The following is a 23180-nucleotide window of genomic DNA, read 5'->3' as shown; positions in this document are numbered from 1 at the left end:
CTCTTTCTTCTGTCTTGTTGTTGGTGTATAGGAATGCCACTGACTTCTGTGCATTGATTTTATATCCTGCCACTTTACTGAATTCCTGTATGAGTTCTAGCAGTTTTGGGGTGGAGTCTTTTGGGTTTTCCACATAAAGTATATCATCTGCAAAGAGTGAGAGTTTGACTTCTTCCTTGCCAATTTGGATGCCTTTGATTTCTTTTTGTTGTCTGATTGCTGTGGCTAGGACTTCCAATACTATGTTGAATAGCAGTGGTGATAGTGGACATCCCTGCCGCGTTCCTGACCTTAGGGGGAAAGCTCTCAGTTTTTCCCCATTGAGAATGATATTCGCTGTAGGTTTTTCATAGATGGCTTTTATGATATTGAGGTATGTACCCTCTATGCCTATACTCTGAAGAGTTTTGATCAAGAAAGGATGCTGTACTTTGTCAAATGCTTTTTCTGCATCTATTGAGAGGATCATATGATTCTTGTTCTTTCTTTTGTTAATGTATTGTATCACATTGATTGATTTGCGGATGTTGAACCAACCTTGCAGCCCAGGGATAAATCCCACTTGGTCATGGTGAATAATCCTTTTAATGTACTGTTGGATCCTATTGGCTAGTATTTTGGTGAGAATTTTTGCATCCATGTTCATCAGGGATATTGGTCTGTAATTCTCCTTTTTGATGGGGTCTTTGTCTGGTTTTGGGATCAAGGTAATGCTGGCCTCATAAAATGAGTTGGGAAGTTTTCCTTCCATTTCTATTTTTTGGAACAGTTTCAGAAGAATAGGTAGTATTAATTCTTCTTGAAATGTTTGGTAGAATTCCCCTGGGAAGCCATCTGGCCCTGGGCTTTTGTTTTTTGGGAGATTTTTGATGACTGCTTCAATTTCCTTAGTGGTTATATGTCTGTTCAGGTTTTCTATTTCACCCTGGTTCAGTTTTGGTAGTTGGTACATCTCTAGAAATGCATCCATTTCTTCCAGGTTATTTAATTTGCTGGCATAGAGTTGCTCATAATATGTTCTTATAATTGTTTGTATTTCTTTGGTGTTGGTTGTGATCTCTCCTCTTTCATTCATGATTTTGTTGATGTGGGTCATTTCTCTTCTCTTTTTGATAAGTCTGGCCAGGGGTTTATCAATCTTGTTAATTCTTTCAAAGAACCAGCTCCTAGTTTCGTTGATCTGTTCTACTGTTCTTTTAGTTTCTATTTCATTGATTTCTGCTCTGATCTTTATTATTTCTCTTCTCCTGCTGGGTTTAGGCTTTATTTGCTGTTCTTTCTCCAGCTCCTTTAGGTGTAGGGTTAGGTTGTATACTTGAGACCTTTCTTGCTTCTTGAGAAAGGCTTGTATTGCTATATACTTTCCTCTTAGGACTGCCTTTGCTGCATCCCAAAGATTTTGAATAGTTGTGTTTTCATTTTCATTGGTTTCCATGTATTTTTTTAATTCTTCTTTAATTTCCTGGTTGACCCATTCGTTCTTTAGTAGGATGCTCTTTAGCCTCCATGTATTTGAGTTCTTTCTGACTTTTGTCTTGTGATTGAGCTCTAGTTTCAAAGCATTGTGGTCTGAAAATAGGCAGGGAATGATTTCAGTCTTTTGGTACTGGTTGAGACCTGATTTATGACCTAGGATGTGATCTATTCTGGAGAATGTTCCATGGGCACTAGAGAAGAATGTGTATTCCGTTGCTTTGGGGTGGAATGTTCTGAATATGTCTGTGAAGTCCATTTGGTCCAGTGTGTCATTTAAAGTCTTTATTTCCTTGTTGATCTTTTGCTTAGATGATCTGTCCATTTCAGTGAGGAGGGTGTTAAAGTCCCCCACTATTATTGTATTGTTGTCGATGTGTTTCTTTGCTTTTGTTATTAATTGGCTTATATAATTGGCTGCTCCCATGTTAGGGGCATAGATATTTACAATTGTTAGATCTTCTTGTTGGATAGATCCTTTAAGTATGATATAGTGTCCTTTCTCATCTCTTATTACAGTCTTTGGTTTAAAATCTAATTTGTCTGATATAAGGATTGCCACCCCAGCTTTCTTTTGGTGTCCATTAGCTTGGTAAATGGTTTTCCACCCCCTCACTTTCAATCTGGGGCTGTCTTTGGGTCGAAAATGAGTCTCTTGCAGACAGCATATCGATGGGTCTTGTTTTTTAATCCAGTCTGATAGCCTGTGTCTTTTGATTGGGGCATTGAGCCCATTTACATTCAGGGTAACTATTGAAAGATAGGAATTTAGTGCCATTGTATTGCCTATAAGGTGACTGTTACCGTATATTGTCTGTGTTCCTTTCTGGTCTATGTTGCTTTTGGGGTCTCTCTTTGCTTAGAGGACTCCTTTCAAGATTTCCTGTAGGGCTGGTTTTGTGTTTGCAAATTCCTTTAGTTTTTGTTTGTCCTGGAAGCTTTTTATCTCTCCTTCAATTTTCAATGACAGCCTAGCTGGATATAGTATTCTTGGCTGCATATTTTTCTCGTTTAGTGCTCTGAATATATCCTGCCAGTCCTTTCTGGCCTGCCAGGTCTCTGTGGATAGGTCTGTTGCCAATCTAATGTTTCTATCCTTGTAGGTTACATATCTCTTCTCCCGAGCTGCTTTCAGGATTTTCTCTTTGTCTATGAGACTCGTAAGTTTTACTATTAGATGTCGGGGTCTTGACCTATTTTTATTGATTTTGAGAGGGGTTCTCTGTGCTTCCTGGATTTTGATGCCTGTTTCCTTCCCCAAATTAGGGAAGTTCTCTGCTATAATTTGCTCCATTATACCTTCTGCCCCTCTCTCTCTCTTTCTTCTTCTTCTGGGATCCCAATTATTCTAATGTTGTTTCGTCTTATGGTATCGCTTATCTCTCGAATTCTGCCCTCGTGATCCAGTAGTTGTTTATCTCTCTTTTTCTCAGCTTCTTTATTTTCCATCATTTCATCTTCTATATTACTGATTCTCTCTTCTGCCTCATTTATTCTAGCAGTTAGCGCCCCCATTTTTGATTGCACCTCATTAATAGACTTTTTGATTTCTACTTGGTTGGATTTTAGTTCTTTTACTTCTCCAGAAAGGGTTTCTCTAATAACTTCCATATTTTTTTCAAGCCCAGCTAGTATCTTTAAAGTGATGATTCTGAACTCTAGATCTGACATTGTACTAATGTCCGTATTGAGTAGGTCCCTGGCAGTCGGTACTACCTCTTGTTCTTTTTGTTGAGGTGATTTTTTCCGTCTTGTCATTTTGTGCAGAGGAGAATAGATTAATGAGAGAACACAATGCTAGCAGAGTAACAACGTCCCCAGAAAATATACTCTAAACAAATCAGAAAAAACCTGAAGCAGTGGGAAAAGAAAGGGAAAGAGAGAAAAAAGAAAAAGAAAAAAAAGAAAAAGATAAAGATAAAAACAAAAACAAACAAAACAAAACAACAACAAAAAAATCAGAATGTGATCAAATATGATCAGTGCCACACACTAGATTTGGGGTGTATTTTGGTCTTTTAGAAGAAAGTGCCTCCCAAAATTTTAAAGAAAGAAAAACTTATATATGTACAAAAATAAGGGTTGATATGATGAAGGGATGGAATATGACTGTAAAGATGGAAATTATAAAAAATTTTACAAAAGGAATTGATAAGAAGTTGTTTGAAAAAAGAAAGAAGAGGATTTAAAAAAAAAAAAAAGGGAGAGGATGTGATCAGGCAGGGGAACAGAAAACACCATATACTAGAGATTTAGGGTATATTTTGATCTGTTAGAAGAAACTATCTCAAAATTTTAAAGAGAGAACAACTTATATATATAAGCCAAAAATATGGGTAACTACTATGAAGGGATAGAATATGACTCTAAAAATGAAAAATAAAAATGTTTTTTTTTTCAAAAAAAAGGGATTGATAAGATGTTGGTTGAAAAAGGGAAAAAGAAAAATTCAAAAAGAATAAAAAAAGAAAAAAAGACAGTTAAAAAAAAAATTAACTTTGAAAGACTAAAGAATCATGGTAAAAAAGCCATGAATTCTATGTGCAGTAGTCCCCTAGCGCTGCAGTTCTGCCGTTCTCATTGATGGGTAAACTTCGTCTTGGCTGGCTGTTCTCGCTGATCTTCTGGGGAGGGGCCTGTTGCCTTGGTTTCCAAATGTCTTTGCTGGAGGCAGAATTGCCCCGCCCTTGCCCCCTCCCAGCTAAGTAATCTGCTGGGGTTTGCTCTCCGGGGCTTTTGTTCCCTGCGAGCTTTCCGTAGAGCTTTGGAGGCGGAGAGTGAAAATGGCGGCCTCCCAATCTCCGCCCTGGAGGAGCCGAGAACTCGGGGTCCCGCTTCTCAGTGAGCCCCCAGAGAAAAGCCGTCAGTCACTCCCATCTCCCGGGTCTCCAGCCGCACTCCGTGCTCACCCGGCCTGTGACCGCGCGTTTCTATCTCTGGCACCCGACCCCGGGTGGAGTCTCCAAACCCAGCAGATCCCTGCGGCGCACTCCCGCGCGGCTCCTCCCGGGGGAGGAAGGTGAGTCTCCCCGGATCTGCCGCTTGTTGGGTCCCTGCTGGAGGAGCAGGGGCCCGACTGTGCGGCGGATCACGGTTTATGGCAACCCCGAGCTGAGAGCCTGCGCCTGGGCTCCGCCTCTGCAGCCGGCTTCCCTGCTCCGTTACCTGGGAGCTCTGCCACACTCAGGCACCCCCGGTCTTTCTGTGACCCGTGGGTCCTGAGACCACACTGTCCCGGAGGGTTCCACCCCCTGCTCAGCCACCAGAGTGACGTCCCTCGGCGGAGCAGACTTTTAAAAGTTCCGATTTTGTGCTCCGTGGTTCTTTCACTTGCCAGAAGTGGCCGATGGAGGCCCCTCCCCCGCTGTCTATCCTCTCGAATATCGCCTCGGATTCACTTCTCCGCACGTCCTACCTTCCAGAAAGTGGTCGCTTTTCTGATGAGAGAGTTGCTGCTATTCTTTTCTTCGATCTCCTGTTGGGTTTGTAGGTGTTCAGAATGGTTTGATCCCTATCCAGCTGAATTCCTGAGAGGAGACGAAATCCAGGTCTCCTACTCCTCCGCCATCTTGCTCCGCCCCTCAATCTGAGCTTTTCTTGAATAATATCCTCCTCCTTCTTCCATCTTGTTGTCAAATATTTTAGTTAGACTTTATTTTAAAACACCCCAAATTTATTTTTTCCACAGTCAGTATTATGATGGAGATGGGGGAAGGTATATAAGGGGAAATTATTTTCAATAGGTTGCTAACCAAAAGTCTGAGGAGGATCTGATATTTAAATAAACATCTAAGCTAAGTAAGGAAGAAGAAAATGCAAATGTTCTACTTTGAGATAGAACAAGCTTGTCCTGTTCAAGGAAGAGCCAGATGAGTGAAGCTGGAGTGGGGTGGGGGAGGGCAAGATAAGGAGATGAGGTCAGTGGATTAGTAGGATCCTAAGCATGTAGGACCTGGATGGACAAGGTAAGGAATTTTGAGTAAGTGTGTGATATTATCTCCTTTTTTGACTTAAAGCACCCTAGAAGAGTCAGTAGTTGGGAGAGAGTAGAAGCAGGAAGTCTAATTAGGAAGCTTTTGCTAAAATGCAGGTGAGCCAATGGTGTCTTAGATTAAGGTAGAAGTCAAAGTGTTGAGAAATGGCTGGATTTGAGACCTACGTCTTAAAATAAAATCAACGGTGTTTGCTTAGGGGTATGAAAGTGAGGAATTCATAATAACTCCTTTGTTTCTAGCCTGGGCAAATTTTCTACTGAGATGGCAGTTACAGTCAACAATTAACTATTAAATTATGCATGTTATTTATTTAGTGTATTTGTTACAGCTCAGCAATTAGATTTAGGTCTATGTCCCTCAGTGTAGGCAAACGGTTGGGGACACTATATTCACATTTGATTAGTTGATTCCACTTCTATTAATTAATAGCTGTATGACTTTTGGCAAGCTGTCTCACCTATAAAATAAGTAGTATTTATTGATACTCACTGGGTTGTTGAGAGGATTAAGTGTAGCCCTTAGAACAGTCCTGACACACAATAAGTACTCGGTAAGTTTTTGCTTTTCTTATTCTTTCTGGGAACCCTCACCTGGGGTCCCCCCTCCCCTGCTCCGTTATAGTCTGTCAAACCAGGGATGTTATGAGTCACTCTTTATTTTGTTTGCTTAATGCAAGTCAGAACATTTTCCAAAGATTCTAATATTTTTCAAAGCTGATAGAAATCCAAGTTTAGAATGCTACTCTGTGTCTGAATCTCTTCAGTTACTTTGTGCTTTTCTAAGCCTGAAACTTAAGAGGTCATCAATTAGTAGATATTTGTCAACTATCTACTTTGGGCTTAACTGCCAGGATATTAAAGGGGACCATTTAGACCTAATTTCTACTTCCTGCAATCCTAAGCCATGTATGCTTTTGATTTGGCTGCAATGAATAAATATTTTATCAATGACCCAACATATTTCATTACTTCCCTGGTCCTTTTGGGTATTGCTGGACAGATCTCAGACTAGCTGATGTCATTGTTGGCTTTTGTGAATTGTGTCAGTATGGCTGCCCTTTCGTAGCTTCAGCCAAACAGGGAAAAACAGCAACTTGGAGGTGAGAAACCTCTATTCAGACTTAACGGGATCTGCTGTAAAGAGCAGAAATTCACAGCAGTTGATATTCTTGAGAAGGAAAACAATTCAAAGAAACAATTTCCAGTAAAAAAAAAAAAAAATACAAACATAGATTATCTGATCCATTCTAACACATAAAATAAAATTCCTTCATCCTCAGAGAACTGGAGAGCATGCAAGGCTTTGCCTCAAGAAAAGCAATATAACGTAGTGGGAAAAGTCCTGGCCTCAGAGCCTCGAGACTGGTGTAGCTTGGAGAAATGCTCAACATTGCTAAGCCTCAGATGTTTCTTTTGTGAAATACAAATAATAATTCCTACCTAGGGGCCCCTGGGTGGCTCAGTCATTGGGCGTCTGCCTTCGGCTCAGGTCATAGTCCCAGGGTCCTGGGATCGAGCCCCACATGGGGCTCCCTGCTCCGCGGGAAGCCTGCTTCTCCCTCTCCCACTTCCCCTGCTTGTGTTCCCTCTCTCGCTATCTCTCTGTCTGTCAAATAAATAAATAAAATCTTAAAAAAAAAATTCCTACCTACCTCACAGGTGTGCTGTCAGGATTTGGGGAGATAGTGGTCATGAAGAGGCACAGAAAGGTGTACAATGTTGTACCTATCCCAGCCTGTACAAATGCTATGGCTGGGAAATGTGTGATGGAAGGACTTGAGGACAGGGAGTAAATAGAGTTCCTTTCCAGGGTATTCCTTAGCCAGGTCTTGTCTAGATTGCTCTCCTCACAAGCCGTCCCGTTGTAAAGATGGCAATAACAAGAATAAAAATGACAGCTATCCTGGGTGCCTGGGTGGCTCAGTTGGTTGGGCGACTGCCTTCGGCTCAGGTCATGATCCCAGGGTCTTGGGATGGAGTCCCACATCGGGGTCCCTGCTCGGCGGGGAGTCTGCTTCTCCCTCTGACCCTCTCCCCTCTCATGCTCTCTCTCTCTCTCATTCTCTCTCTCAAATAAATAAATAAAATCTTATTAAAAAAAAAAAAATGACAGCTATCCTTTGTTTAATATCTACAGCAAGGCAGAGGCTGCACCAACTCCTGTGCATGCATCATCAGTCCGTGTAACCTGCACAGCAGCCGCTTGAAGTGGATGTGGGTACTAACACCTTTATATAGATGAGAGAGAGGTACAAAGGGATTACATTGCTTGCCTGGTCACTCAGTTAGTGGGCCACCCAAGCAGGATTTTAATCAGGTAGTCTGATGCCAGATGCTGTCTGTGAGTTTGACCACGAGGCTACACAGCCTGCATACAGCTGGATCATCGAATAATTCCAGTGTGACCTCACAGTCGTTATTGGAGTGAGTCTGCTTGTGCCTCGGGAATTTTCCTATGCCCTGATCACAAATTCTTTCCTGCCCCTACCATTTTGTGCTATCCTACCATTACCAGTGTTGGGAGCTTCCTTGGCTTGAGGGACATTTAGTTCTGTAGGAAATAAACCCAATAATCTATACGGGAAAACACAATAGTAATTTACGTTACCCGCGATTTAACAGAAGTAGGCATATCAACACATACATGGTGCAGCCCCTTTCCACACAGTCATGGGGTCCCCAGGCCATTGTCAGCATTTGTTTTTTGAGATTGTCTCCGTTCCAGCCAACTGGAAGGGAAAAGGTGATGGGAGAGCGCCCTGTGGGTGGTATAAAGCCAGGCTGGGAAGTGCATGACGTCATTTCCGCTCATGTTCTCCTGGTCAGAATGCCATCATTTAGCCCTTGCAAGTGGGTCTTGGGACAGGCCATCCCCAGCTTGCAGACATGGCACAGTGACAACTCTGCAATGCAGGAGGGGCAGCACCAAATGTGCATATACCACGTCTTTAACCATTCATCCATCAATGGACATCTGGGCTCTTTCCATAATTTGGCTGTTGTTGATATTTATATTCATTAGTAAAATGGGTGTTTAATTTTCCTTTCTCATACTGTCCTTGTCTAACTTACATATCAAGATTTTATAGGCCCCCAAAAAAGGAAATAGCTAATATTCCTCCTTTTCTGGTCTCTGAAAGAATTCGTGGAAGATTCAAATGCTATGTTTCTTGAAAGTTTGGAACTTGCCAGTAAAATCATGTAGGCTTGGAGTTTTCTGCGAATATTTTTAACTACTCCTTCAATTTTTTAAGTCTCTGCCTTATCTAGAGTTATGTCTCCTTTTTCATTCGTACAATTATCTGTGTCTTCTCTCTCTCTCTTTTTTATCAGTCTGTTGTGAGGTGGGTGTTTTCAATTCTTGAGTTTCTTTTATCTTTTTTAGTTGCTGATTTCTGCTCAAATTTTTAGTATTTTAGTATTTTTATATTTCTTTTGGATTTATTCTATATTTTCCTCATTTTTAAGTGGGTCATTTAACTCCCAGATTAAATAAAATAAGGTTTGCCTTATTGAAATTTTAGTCCCCTTATGTTGATGTCCTTGGGTCTGGAAGGATTCCAGCAGAGCTTCTGACCCAGAAGGGGTCAATAACTGAGACCTGCTCCTTCTCTTGCTGTCGTAGTCCCTCTAACACAGGACCTTCACAGGTGGTTGTCTAAGGACTACTTTCCTCCCTAAGACTGTTTCAGAACATGTGCTTGATATTTCACTGTGCTCTTGGCTTAACTGGTCATTGTTTTTCTTCTAGTACTATTTGTTAGATCAAAGAACAGTAATGTATGACAGTTGGAATTTAGAGGATGTAATCCCTTGTGCTTCAGATTAGGAACCCACAGAAGTGAGGTGGGGTGTCCAGTGACACAACCACTGAGGAGCAGAGTGAAACCCAGGTCATGAGACTTTATAGCCTGTGCTCTCTCCACTGAATCAAACATTCCTCCACACACACGAGTGTCAATTTTACAAAATGGCAAGGTCCTAATGACCTTGTTCAATATGATCAGTCTACATACAGCCTCTCTTTGTGATTCTAGAAACTGCAATTAGGAAAAACATGACATTAGTAAAACTATGCAGCTTGCTTGCCCCAAGAGTGCTTGTGTGTTTTGTATTGCTTACCATCACTGATTCACTGTTTATTTGTTCCAATTGTGTGCCAAGGATTTGTGCTGTAGCATTTCAGCGTGAATGTTGTCTCTCTTTGGATATTTTTCTTTCTACCTTTTGACTTCTGAGAAGTAGAACAGCTTAAGAAAGGGAAATAATGGAAGAGATGGGGGGGCGGTAAATAAGCAAATGACAATTTATCCTGAACTTTGCAGCACAGACCCAGTATTGTTTCTTACAGTGCAACAGCTGACAATATTCTTGTTTCCGAAAAATAAAATCCATATGCTTGGAAATGATGTATCTTGCATGCTCATTTTAAAGGAAAAAATGGCATTTATCTTAATTTTGCTGAAGTCTCTTTAGTATCCCTTCTGGGCTGTTAATATTTTTTTGAAGACATGTCCTAGATTATGAATTGCTTGCGTGGGGCAAAGGTCTCCCTGAAACCCCTTGTTCTTAATAGCCTCAAGAGAGCTCTTGCACAAGTTCTAAACATTCTGGGTTTGAAGCCAAGGGTTTGGTGGCTGTGTTGCTTTTGCAGCTGTGGTTTAAATTAGAAACATTCTAGCTTCTCAACAGAAAATTTAGAGAGATCCAGATTTTTTAAAGCTTTTTATAGCCTACAATTTCCAGAAGAAGTAGATTGGCCTCAGCTTGTTTGATTCAGAATAAATGAATTACAACAAAATTTAGATTAAAGAGAGCTGTGCCTTTGGGAGTATTTCTATAACAATCTCATTGTTAAGATGGAGTGTACAGTGAATTTAAATTTTATGTTATTACTTTAAGTAAATCTCTCCTTTGTTCTCCACTCATGTCTTTGGGTATTTTTTTTTAATTGTTTTTAAATATTCAGATATTTAAAAATTTATGTAAATCCTGGTCATGTCTGGGAGTAGAACAGCAAACAGATTATAGGCAGTTCATTCATGTTTTGATGCGGTCAAAATGATCCCCAGCCTTCTAAGCATGAGCTTGGAGGCTTAGCCCACTATTAGTCTGACCGTATACACAAAACACGGCACATATGCACTTTAAGAGAAACTTTTGCATGTGGATTCCACACTGTGTAGCTTTATAACACACCAGATTTGGGATTCCATTTAAAGGGTGCAAGAAAGTTATTTCGCAAGATGCTATTCCACAGAACTCAACTTTTATTGTATCACGGTATTGATCATCTGCATGGGGAAATTTCCAGATGCTTCATGCTGCTTTGGGATTATTGTGGCCTTTCCTAATCCTCATTTTTCTATCCAGGTTTTAACTTTCAGAAAGAAACTTGGAGACACTTTTCGTGTTCACAATGTTGAGTTTGGGATGCAGGGTAACAGAGTTTGCAAGGACAGATCTTCTGTGGGCTGTACATCCAACTGTGGCCCATTTTATCAATGTGATTGAGTCTGTTACTTACTTCCCCTTTATGAATCTGTTTCCTTATCTGCAAAATAAGAATAATATCACCTGCTACTAGGTTTGTTATCAATATCAAATAGGAGAACAAATGTAAAGCAGTTAGCACAGGGCATGACACATAGTAAAGGCTCAACAAATGTTGGAATTTGTTGTTATACACATTTGTAGAAAATTTGGAGATACTACGAATTGGTTTTCATTTTGGGCAATCCATGTTAGGACTAACATGCCTCTAAAATGGAAGGGTTGAACTAAAAACAACCTCTTATGAGCCCTTTCCAGTTCACTGTTTACCTCGGAATAAGTTGATAAATTGACTTACAGCCTGAAAAGTTTATATCATCTAGGCTTATGAAGGAATAAGGCAGAGTCCCAAATTCCGGAATGTCAGAGGGATGATGGAGTAGGTGAGGAAATGGGGATGGAATTTCGCATGGTACAGGTCCCTTTTCTGAAGGGGTGAAGTACTAAGCACTAGGAGCCTGCCTGACAAGTGAGACAGCCATATATAATATTGCAAAATCATGTTTGGGTAAGAATTCAGCAAGAACAGAGATACTAGTTTATTAATATGGATCAATTGATTTTTCACTGAGTGGATGAATGAATGAATAAATGAGCCCAACCTGCTTCATAAAAATATTTATTTTCAATATCTTTACTATTTTATTTTATTCTATGAAATGAATAATTCTAGGTGGTCGAAAACGCTTTAGGTCAAAGTAGAATTGGAAACCTCTTGCCTCACACAGTTCTAGGTAGTTGGAAGTAAATTGGTGCAAATTCAGTCATTTGGAGGAGCAAGATATCATTATGGAAAATGGAAGACCACTACTTTTATGTCTTCTCTCAAATTTAAGGATAAAGGGAAATGGTTAGTGTAGGAAAAGGAAAAAACAAGGAATTTTGACCACATCTAAAAATACTTACTGCTCAAATATGAAACACACGTACATGTTCATGATAGAGAAATTACAAATCAAGTCTTAGACTGGGTCCCAGCCATGAACTCTGAATTGTCTTAGCAGTGAAGGGACCGAGGGTAACGCTAGGGTATCGGGATAATGACTAATAGGGACACAAAGGATTGTTGGAACTAGAATGCATCTGGCTCCCTCCATTGAAATCCAAAATTTCATGTTGTGTTTTTTTTTTTAAAGATTTTATTTATTTATTTGACAGAGAGAGACACAGCGAGAGAGGGAACACAAGCAGGGGGAGTGGGAGAGGGAGAAGCAGGCTTCCCGCGGAGCAGGGAGCCCGATGCGGGGCTCGATCCCAGGACCCCGGGATCATGACCTGAGCCGAAGGCAGACGCTGAACGGCTGAGCCACCCAGGCGCCCAAAATTTCATGTTTCTACAGGGTCTTAGACCAGGAAAAACTTTGATGATTGTGTAAATGCTTGTGGATCTTTCTCCCAAAGGTACTTCACAGATCAGAAACTCAGGGATTCTGCCTTCTATTGCATCCAGTTTGCTATAAAATTTTGTGTGCTCCTATGCGTGTGTCTTGATTCCAAAATAATATCCACCACAATTTTAGGTGTTTATATTTTTGCCTTTCAGATTTCAAGTTGGAGCATATTTTAGGTCATAATATGAAAATGCTGCTGATTTTGTTCCTCATAATAATTTGTTCCCATGTCTCTATGAACAAAGATCCCGGTAAGTAAAAAAAAAAAAAAAAAAGGAAAGAATTATTTTCCTTAATTTTCATTATGGAAAGTAGATAATATGATTTGACCTACTTAAAAGTTAAGAGTTTTGCTTTGATTTGATTTTAATGGTGGTAAAGGTATGGATAGTAGCTCAATTTCTTTTTGATGTCAACCTGTGTTCCTTTAAAGCTCATTTGTTTCTGGACCTTATTCCTTGGTTATGATAGAAAGCTATAAGAGCTGTTATTTTGTCCTCAATTTCAACCCCTTTGAGGTCTGTTGGGAGTTTGTATGAAAATTCTCTCTTTTAATATTAGATTCAGGCCTGGAAAATTTGGCATGTCTCTTCCTAGTTCATTTGTGCCAAAACCTTGTCTTAGTTAAGTATCCAGATTTTGCTCCAGTTTAAAATGTTTCCTTATTGTAAAGAAAGTGCTTTTGCCCTGAAGAGAAAGCTCCGTAGCTGTCTGTCAGTAGTCTTTGTCCCATGGACATGAAGTCCAAGTACTGACATACCCTTCATTGCCGCCACTGCCTCTAAATAGTGAGTTCTCACACTGGCCACTTCATGTCTGAGACCACCTATATTGGCTTTCACAGTTTTCTCAAGGACTCTGACCTTGGAAGCAAGTCAAGACCTTCTGAAGAGAGAAACTAGACTTTGTTCTGTAAACATCTTCCTTTGCTATCTCACTGGGCTTGATATTAAGCTTTTTAAAGAGAAGCAGTGCTTTTTCCCCACTGTCCCATGGTTCAGACATAATGTTGGACCATATCAGAACATGACTCTATCTCATGTGCTAGTTGTCTACATTTCCTTTCTCCACACGAGGAGTGGGGCGTTATTCATGCATAGAAAGATCACTTTTGGTCACAAGTCAAGCCATCCTGGGCAGGGCTCCCCTGACAGTCCTCATAGGGGTTCCAGCCTTCTCTTGGAAGACATTGTTAATTCACCCTCACTTATTTCTTCCCCTAAAGTCACTGCTGGCTATATGGTCATCAAAGGAGTCTCAAACTGGTTGAAATTAGGTTCTTTAGAAGACAGGAAAAAATATTATCCTCTATGCCTTGATCAAACTGCTATCAAGAGAACGAAATCACACATAGGGTGCCAACGCTGGTTTCCTAGCAATTGTAGACAGGAAGAGGTTGAAGTTACTTTAATTTCATTAGAATTTATCTCACAACCACTTCAGCTCATCAGAATCTGACTGAGGAAGAACTGTAGATATTTTCTAGTTGAATCCACTCATTTTAAAGGTGAGGAACCTGAGGTCCAAGTATGTTGAATGGTTTGACAGAGCAGGTGGAATTAGCTGATAACAAAGTCAGGACTTCGGTTCTTTGTTCCATTATACCGTATTTTCTTAAAGCTGCACCATCAGACAGATAGACCCTTCCCTCCCTTCCCCAGACAGGAAATGGATCTTCTACTAAAGTGGTGAGAACTCTGAATTCAAACCAGCAGATCACCAATAAACAACATTTTTGTGCTTAAACCCAGTGATTCTCTATCACATAAAAATCTCATTTTATATACCTAGCATTGAACCTGGCGTTGAATGAAGCCTTAAAAGTTCAACAAAGTATTGTATTCCTATATAAAAATTATGATGTTACTACTAACTAAAACTATAATCCCTTTCCTAGCTTAAGGCATTCTGGTTTCTATCAAGTTTTACTTATGTAAGAATAAATTGACCAATTATAATGCTCACTCATATGGTTCATCAAAAAATATTATAAAGAACTTTAAATTTGCCACATTTTTGTGATTTTTAGGTATTTTTTTAAACTTCATCAATTTAACACTTGGGAATACAAAGCTAATATGTATATAAGTTAATCAGATCACTGTTGGCATTGCTTAAAGAGGAATCACAATGAAAGAGTATCATTCAGATTTCTCCATTCTAACAAATTCAAAGCAATGTGATTCAATTAAAATTTTTATTGGTATAAATGGAGATCAAATTCTAAAAGCAAAAAAGGGGGGGGTGAATCAGCCACTAAAGGTATAAAAACCCAGGATTTTTTACTTCTCTAAATTTATCTATTTCTAATCAATTCCATACAAAAGTAATGCTTAATTTGTGATGAGTTCAAATGAGAGGGTGTATGGAAGGAATCAGCCCAAGAAACAGAGCTTCCTTTTCTTGAGAGAATATTAATTTCAGGCTATTATTTTCAGTTCATTGGGAAGGTATTAAACATACAAATAAAGTAAGTTTTTCTACAAATGGTTGGCATTCAACGGGGTAGTAAATTTCTAAAATTTTTGCTTTGTTTATATGTTTCTGGGTTTGTAGGCTCTGAGTATGCAGATGTCGTGTTTCTGGTGGACAGCTCTGATCACCTGGGAACTAAGTCCTTCCCGCTTGTGAAAGCATTCATCAACAAAATGATCAGCAGTCTGCACATAGAGGCCCACAAGTACCGCGTGGCCCTGGGCCAGTACAGCGACCAGCTCCACAGTGAGTTCCAGCTGAGCACCTTCAAGAGCAGGAACCCCATGCTGAACCACCTCAAGAAGAACTTCAGCTTCATTGGCGGCTCCCTGAGGATCGGCAATGCTCTCCGGGAGGCCCACAGGACCTACTTCTCTGCAGTGGCCAGCAGGAGGGACAGGAAGCAGTTTCCCCCGATTCTGGTGGTCCTGGCTTCCGCGGAGTCTAAGGATGACGTGGAAGAGGCCTCCAAGGCCCTGCGGGAAGACGGGGTGAGGATCGTCTCTGTGGGGCTGCAGGATGCTTCTGAGGAGGAGCTGAAGGCCATGGCCACCGCTCAGTTCCATATCAAGCTCCGGTCGGTCAGGGACCTTGGCGCGTTTTCCCAAAACATGACACAGATGATCAAGGACGCCACCCAGTACAGGGATGGAGCGGCCGATGATATTCTTGTAGAAGGTGGGTTTAGGGCACATGTATAGGAATGATGATTAAATGCTTTTGAAAAACCAGTATGGGAAGAGGATTGAAACTATGAACACCCCTTTCCCCAAAAGCTGGGCTGCATTTTCAGATGTTAAATATTCATATGTTCAAGGGGACCCAATGATTGCGGCCATTGTAAATCCAGTGAACCCACAAGTCTTGGCTTTCTGTGTCTCACGTTGCATGTCATCGACACATCTTAAAATTCAGGGACACCTCCCTAACACCCAGCTTATCTCAGAGCTTTAGGCCTCCCTGGGCTTTTGGTGCTATGTAGTTTTATTATTGGCTCATTTAAAAGGTAAATTTGTTCCTAAAGAAATCCTTGCCGGCTGAAACCACATAATGCAATCACAGAATGTTAGGGCTAGAAACAACTTCAGGTAGACCAAACCCCTGCTTCTACAGAGAGAAGCTTGCAGGGATCCTTCGAGGTGAAATGGCCTGTCCCCAGGCCAGGCTGCCATTTGAAATTGGGTAGATCAGGCCCCTGAATTCCCCAGGCCCTCATAGCTACAGCCCCATACTGCCTCCCTTCTGCTGCTCAGCTTCCCTGGGTTCTCTTCCACCTCCAACCTGCTGTCCAGCTCTGCCCTCTTGTATTAATAAGAATGGCCAGGTGTTTATGAACATCATTCAGGTGAGGGGCAGGAGAGAGCCAGTAAAAAACAATTTGCTCAAACTGTACAAGTATAAATAACGTAGGAAACTCACATTATTGCCAGTTAAATACATTTGAACGAGACAGTATAATTGTCTAATTGATAATGGAGAATGCTTTTCTTGTTTATTCTAGGAAAATATCAAGCCTCTTTCCCAAATAAAATAATGGAAAGTGCAATTGCTAGTCCATTACCATAACTTAAGAATATTTGGACTCTACCTACTGATCTTAATGACATTTTAATTATCACAGCAGCTGTTCACTGAGTGACTTTTAGTACTGGACCCCATGCTAAGCACATTATCACATGTAATCCCCATAACAATTTCATGAGATAAATACTGTTTTTACAGATAAGGAAATTAAAGCTGGGAGTTGAGCTAAGGTCTAGTATTTGAATCTAGGACCTTGTGATCTCAGCTTCATGATCATTTTGTGCACGGCCTTCTTTCTTTAAGTGTGTAACCAGGTTCTGGTAGTTGTTCTCCGTGCCTTGTAATGCTGAGCAGAGATGCCGAACCTCCAGCTAAAGTTGTGCTTGTTCATTCCTTGTCCACACAGTTTGCCAAGGCCCGTCTGTGGCTGATGTGGTGTTCCTGCTGGATGTGTCTGTCAATGGCAGCCAGGAGAACTTTGAATATCTTAAGGAATTCCTGGAAGAGAGTGTATCTGCTCTCGACATAAAGGAAAACTGCATGAGGGTTGGCCTCGTGACCTACAGCAGTGAGACGGAGGTGATAAATTCACTCAGCAGGGGCTTAAATAAGTCAGAGGTTCTCCAGAATATACAGAACCTCTCTCCCCGGGCTGGGAAGGCTTACACAGGAGCTGCCATCAGAAAGATCAGGAAAGAAGTGTTCAGTGCACGCAATGGCAGTCGGAAGAATCAGGGGGTGCCCCAGATTGCCGTGCTGGTGACCCACAGACCCTCAGAGGATAATGTGACCAAGGCAGCTGTGAACCTCCGGCGCGAGGGCGTGACCATTTTCACCATGGGCGTCGAGGGGGCCAGCGAGAGCCAGCTAGAAAAGATCGCCTCTCACCCCTCCGAGCAGCACGTGTCCAAACTGAAAACCTTCTCTGACCTGGCCGCTCACAACCAGACGTTTCTGAAGAAGCTGCGGAACCAGATAACGCACACGGTCTCTGTTTTTTCAGAGCGCACTGAAACTCTCAAATCCGGTAAAGTCCTTAGCTGAGAGAAGGATGATTCAGAGCCTTTTCTTGTCTCCTGTCTCTCAGGTAGCCTATGTAGAGAAGGGGTTGGCAGGGGATGCTGTGGATAGGGAGAATAAGTTCCTGATTCCCTACCTTTGCTTGCTCATAGGAAGTGTAAACTGGGAGAGAATGAAAGCCATTGAGGTGCTGGAATGGAGAGGAGGGATTTCCCTTTTTACTTGCTCTTCTGTGCAGCTTTACCAGGATTCTTCATGACTTCTAAACACCCCAGAGCACCATCCTTTGTTATTTTTCTGCCTTTTACTTTTTCCTTTTTCTCCTTTGCCTCTCGTGTTCCCTTGCTCTTGCCTTTACTTCTTTTTTTTCTTTTTGAACTTTTCCCTCCTTTTCTCCCACTATCCTCAAATTCCAACTTGAAGAAGAAACCGGAAGAATGGTTTGGTTTGAGGACCGAGTGATTTGTTAAGTGCTATTCTGCTATCTGTGAGTTTGGAGAGACAGAGAGCGATGCATTTTAAATATTTCATATATACACATGCATACTATATAATTTATGTGTGCATATATGTGTATACATTCATCAACAAATATTTCTAGCATGTTTACTATAAAAGTGTCCTTGTTCTATGCAAATAACGCCATTGACAAGACCCCTAGGTTTGTGAATTGGCTAGGAGTAGAAGAGTAGTTTGTTCAAGTTTTCAAAAAAGAAAGCTCCTCTGTCCACAGTATCCCGTTAAATACCTTCTGTTCCCCAGCATACCGCTTGCCTGTTTGCCAAGCAGTTATTCACTAATGAGGAAAGTAACTTGTAAAAATCATCTTCAGGTTTTCTTTCTAATATTTTATTGTATCCAGATTTGCTCTGATTCATGACCGAGAACTATCCAAATAGTCTTAAACTGTCAGAAGCAATTCAATTGGCCCCAGTGATGCGAAGATCTCCCTACATTAGGCTAGCAGAGTATCTTTTACGCCTAGAAGCTATTTTCCATTTTTCTGTCTGAAGACGCTTGCATTGTTCTACTTCCCATCTCTTCCCATTCCTTCTTCACACTTGCCTCAGGGCCACAGCCAACTTTCTGGTTCCATTTTAGGTTGTGTGGATACTGAAGAAGCAGACATTTTTCTGCTCATTGATGGCTCTGGAAGCACCCAGGCCACAGACTTCCACGAAATGAAGACCTTCCTGTCAGAGGTGGTAGGGATGTTCAACATCGCTCCCCAGAAGGTGCGGGTTGGGGCTGTCCAGTATGCTGACAGCTGGGACTTGGAATTTGAGATCAATAAATACACTAACAAGCACGACTTGGGAAAGGCCATCGAGAACATCCGGCAGATGGGTGGGAACACAAACACGGGGGCAGCCCTGAATTTCACACTAGGGCTCTTGCAAAAAGCGAAGAAGCAGCGAGGAAACCGAGTGCCTTGTCATCTTGTTGTCCTGACAAATGGCATGTCCAAGGATAGCATCTTGGAGCCTTCGAACAGACTGAGAGAAGAGCTCATTCATGTTTATGCCATTGGGGTCAAGGAGGCCAACCAAACACAGCTGCGAGAAATTGCAGGCGAGGAGAAGAGGGTATACTACGTGCATGACTTCGACGCTTTGAAAGACATAAGAAACCAAGTTGTTCAAGAAATCTGTGCTGAAGAAGGTAGGGGACATGGTGGTTTTACCTTTTGACTTCAGCTCATAAATTACCTCCCTGCAGTATGACATCCCAGGTTTAGAGAAACAGCATAAATTTCCAAGTCAAGGTTTGTTGACTTGTGTAGCTGTGTTTGTTCTCCAGAGCAAAACTAGGAGCCCATTATAGTGTTGTTCTAATTAATATCTGAAGCATAAGAAAGATGTTTGAAGGAGTTCTCCCTCGTAAATATTGATTAGCCTCTTCCCACAAATCCCTGCTAGGATAGACTTATAATTAGACTCTGCAAATGATTTCTGATTTTGAAGGAGTACCTCAGGTTACTTAAATTGCTTTTTAATAAAACTTTTATGAAACCTTTTAGAACTGTATCAGTAGTCTTCAACGAGGGGTGATTTTGGCCCCCTTGGGGAATACCTGCAATGTCTAGAGAAATTTTTGGTTGTCATAACTGAGTGAGTGTTCCTGGCATCTAACAGGTAGGGGTCGGGATACTGCTAAATGTCCATGCATTATAGGATACTGTGGGACTGCCCTCCACAATAAAAAGTATCCAGCCCAAATTGTCAATAGTGCTGAAGATATCCTGAATTATATATTAATAACAACAGAGTAGTCTCACTTTTATTGCCTCTCAGTGCTTTATTTACTTGCTAGCAATCCTTACCAAGCTCACACTTAACTTCAATATAGAATTATTTGTGTTTTGGATTTTCTTGTTTACCATTAATCTTTTTACCCGAAGCCACCTTGAATAAACTTCTTGCCTTCTCCCATACAGCCTGCAAAGAGATGAAAGCGGACATCGTGTTTCTGGTGGACAGTTCTGGCAGTATAGGACTTGAAAATTTCATCAAAATGAAAACATTTATGAAAAACCTGGTGAGCAAATCTCAGATTGGGGCAGATCGGGTACAAATTGGTGTAGTCCAGTTCAGCGACATCAATAAGGAGGAATTTCAGCTCAACAGATATATGTCCCAAAATGACATTTCAGATGCAATAGACCGGATGACGCACATTGGAGAAACCACCTTGACTGGTAGTGCCCTGACCTTTGTGTCTCAGTACTTCAGCCCTGCCAAGGGGGCCCGGCCCAGTGTCAGAAAGTTTCTCATCCTTATCACTGACGGTGAAGCTCAGGACATAGTCAAGGACCCAGCAGTAGCACTTCGACAAGAAGGCATAATTATCTACTCTGTGGGGGTGTTTGGTTCCAATGTCACCCAGCTTGAGGAAATCAGCGGGAGGCCAGAGATGGTTTTTTATGTTGAGAATTTTGATATCCTGCAGCACATTGAAGATGATCTTGTTTTTGGAATATGCAGCCCCCGTGAAGGTAGGTGTCCTGCATTAGTGGGATTATCCAAACATATGTTTAGTAGAATACTATTTGAGCATTGCAAACTTTTTGCTTAACTGAAATGTTCATCCTAGTAGATTTTGACCTATATATTAAAAAATGCTCCTTTCCTCAACAGAACTGTTGACTTAATACAGAACAATTTTGGTCCGCCTAGATTATTTCCCGTTTGTAGGCAGAGAGCACTAAGGCGATATCTTAGGTCTGGTTCCCTGGAAGCAGAAGCTGAGTCAGGGGTTCTTGTGGAAGTGATTTATTGAAGAGGCATTTTCAGAAGGGGAGTAAGGAATGCAGGATGGGGCACGTGTAGAACCTAAGCAAGGAGGTAGTCTCAGCTAGAGTATAGCTTCAGCCCAATCCCATGGGGAACTCTAGAGCATGAATTATACCACAGAGTCTGTCTACCTGGAGGCAAGGGGCCAGCCTCCTATAACCTGTGTCCTTGGGCTCCATGTGAGGCAAGCAGTACAAGAGCATAATCTCCTGAGCAAGGTGGCTCCCCTTTGACCTAACGTCCAATGTAGATGTTTGTTTTTACAGTATTTGAAAACCAATACTTCTATAAACTGAGATAATGTTGGTAAAAACACTGTGATTTAAAAGAAGAATATAGTATGGGAACTTGAACCATGGATGCCTCAAAGGAAGTAAATAGTATAGTCCCCATCCTCCTTCCATGAAACTGCAGAGTCATGCAAGTGACAAAACAAGTTCAGCAAATGTAAGGGACTGATTTACACTGTGATCCATGGGGCTTGATGACAGAGACATTTTGAAAAATCTCTATGAAGTAGATGGATCTTAACGGAGTTTTGAGGAAAGAGAGGAACGGTGTTTTTCAAATAACAGTTCTGTTCAATTTCCACTGGAAGGTTTGGCGATTGTGGGTAGTCTGTGCTCTGTGGAAAATATACCTGGATTGTATTTCCTGATAATTCTACGCAGAACAAATCTGAACTCTTCGAAGTGTGCCAACACTGAGAAATCTACCCCCCCCCCCCCCACCGCCCGCCCAGTCCCTTGGGTAATCCAGGCAGGCTCCTCAGGGTAGCCAAAAGCCAGAGAGACGTAGTGTCTTCTTTTTTAGAACCAGCCTTTCTTGAGAATTTGGTTTATGGCTATGTACAACGTGGCCTCTAGTCAGTGGGGTAATTACATTGGCTCTAGAGTTTTCAACAGCCCTGCCACATAGCAAGCAGGTGGCTGACAGAGGAAGGAAATAGGATGAGCCTCTAGGGAAGATGACTACTCTGTTGCCATTCCATTTCTCCAGAACTGGTGAGTTAATATTTGGAACATACCTTTCCAAGGCCTATAGAGAGACTGTGCTACATAAGGACTAAATCATTAACCAACTGACCTTTCACTTCTCCAGAATGAATGAGTTGGAATTTGGAACTCTGCACCTTTAGATAGAATATGTTACACACACATGGATTAAGTATTAATGGGGTCTTTCCTGCTTTACCTTTCCATGTCATTGACCCAAAGTTTGAAAAGTTAACAGGTGTGTCATGCTAGGACCACTGAGTTAGGCCAAGTGTGAATTGGGCTTGTTTCTATGATGAGGCCCAACAATGAAAATAGATAATGATCAGGAAAGTTAAAAAGGGAGAAAATGTAACCTTGAAGAATTAGCTATCATAAAACTGGGAAAAATATACAGTGTTGCCAAATTCATTTTCATGTGGTCATTTCCCGAAGGTTTATTTTAAGAATAAAATCTCCCTGGGCTTAAAAAAAAAAAAAAAAAAAGAATTTGTGTACACGAAAGCACATGTTGAAGAAACTATTTATACAGGAGGATTTCTACAGAATTCTGTTTTTTCCTTTTTAGTCCAAAGCATTTGAAGTGTTTATTCCTATGATCCTGTGACTATTGCCCCCCTCATACCCCCTACAGTAGGCTTCATGTCTGCCTTGTCCTAAAAGCTTACCTTACTATTTCTACATACTGGCAGCACAAACTATGTGTATTGTCTGTTACCCAGGGAATGGACATCCTAATGTACAGCTTGATCCCATGCAGACGAGACTCTGGTAATTAAAAAAACAGGTGTGGGAAGAAGAGTCTCCCATGATGTCTAAAGCTAATCTCATGTGGTTTTCCTTTTTCCTCCTCTTTTAGAATGCAAGAGGATAGAAGTTTTGGATGTTGTGTTTGTAATTGACAGCTCTGGAAGCATTGACCATGATGAATATAGTATCATGAAAGACTTTATGGTTGACTTGGTGAAAAAAGCTGATGTTGGCAAGAATCAGGTCCGGTTTGGGGCTCTGAAGTATGCTGATGACCCAGAGGTGCTGTTTTATCTGGGTGACCTTGGCACAAAATGGGAGGTGATTTCGGTGCTCCAGAAGGACCAGCCCATGGGGGGCAATACTTACACCGCCAAGGCCTTAGGCTTCTCAGACCACATGTTCACTGAAGCCTGGGGCAGCCGTCTACACAAAGGGGTCCCCCAAGTCCTCATTGTGATCACCGATGGGGAATCCCACGATGCTGATAAGCTCAATGCCACAGCCAAAGCCTTGAGGGACAAAGGCATTCTTGTCCTGGCCGTGGGGATTGCTGGTGCTAATCCCGTGGAGCTGCTCGCCATGGCAGGATCGAGTGACAAATACTTCTTTGTGGAGACGTTTGGAGGCCTGAAGGGAATATTTTCAGATGTGTCAGCCAGTGTATGTAACTCTTCAAAAGTAGGTAAGATTTGTCAGTTAAATTTTTCTT

The 23180-nt window shown here is 41.4% G+C and overlaps 1 protein-coding gene across 1 annotated transcript in view; it reads left to right on the top strand.

The window, feature by feature from the left end:
- Nucleotides 1-5429: 5429 nt before the first annotated feature.
- COL6A6 (collagen type VI alpha 6 chain) overlaps nucleotides 5430-23180 on the top strand; it is a 114130-nt gene continuing 96379 nt past the window's right edge. The window contains exons 1-9 of the mRNA XM_021678708.1: nucleotides 5430-5438; nucleotides 6534-6671; nucleotides 10841-10907; nucleotides 12564-12662; nucleotides 14968-15564; nucleotides 16817-17437; nucleotides 18532-19092; nucleotides 19868-20425; nucleotides 22578-23153. Coding sequence (XP_021534383.1) covers nucleotides 5430-5438; nucleotides 6534-6671; nucleotides 10841-10907; nucleotides 12564-12662; nucleotides 14968-15564; nucleotides 16817-17437; nucleotides 18532-19092; nucleotides 19868-20425; nucleotides 22578-23153 — 3226 coding nt within the window. The remainder of the gene's footprint in view (nucleotides 5439-6533; nucleotides 6672-10840; nucleotides 10908-12563; nucleotides 12663-14967; nucleotides 15565-16816; nucleotides 17438-18531; nucleotides 19093-19867; nucleotides 20426-22577; nucleotides 23154-23180) is intronic.

This window comes from Neomonachus schauinslandi, chromosome 1 (genome assembly GCF_002201575.2).
Source record: "Neomonachus schauinslandi chromosome 1, ASM220157v2, whole genome shotgun sequence".
Lineage (NCBI taxonomy): Eukaryota > Metazoa > Chordata > Mammalia > Carnivora > Phocidae > Neomonachus > Neomonachus schauinslandi.
This window is presented reverse-complemented; position numbering and strand designations above follow the sequence as displayed.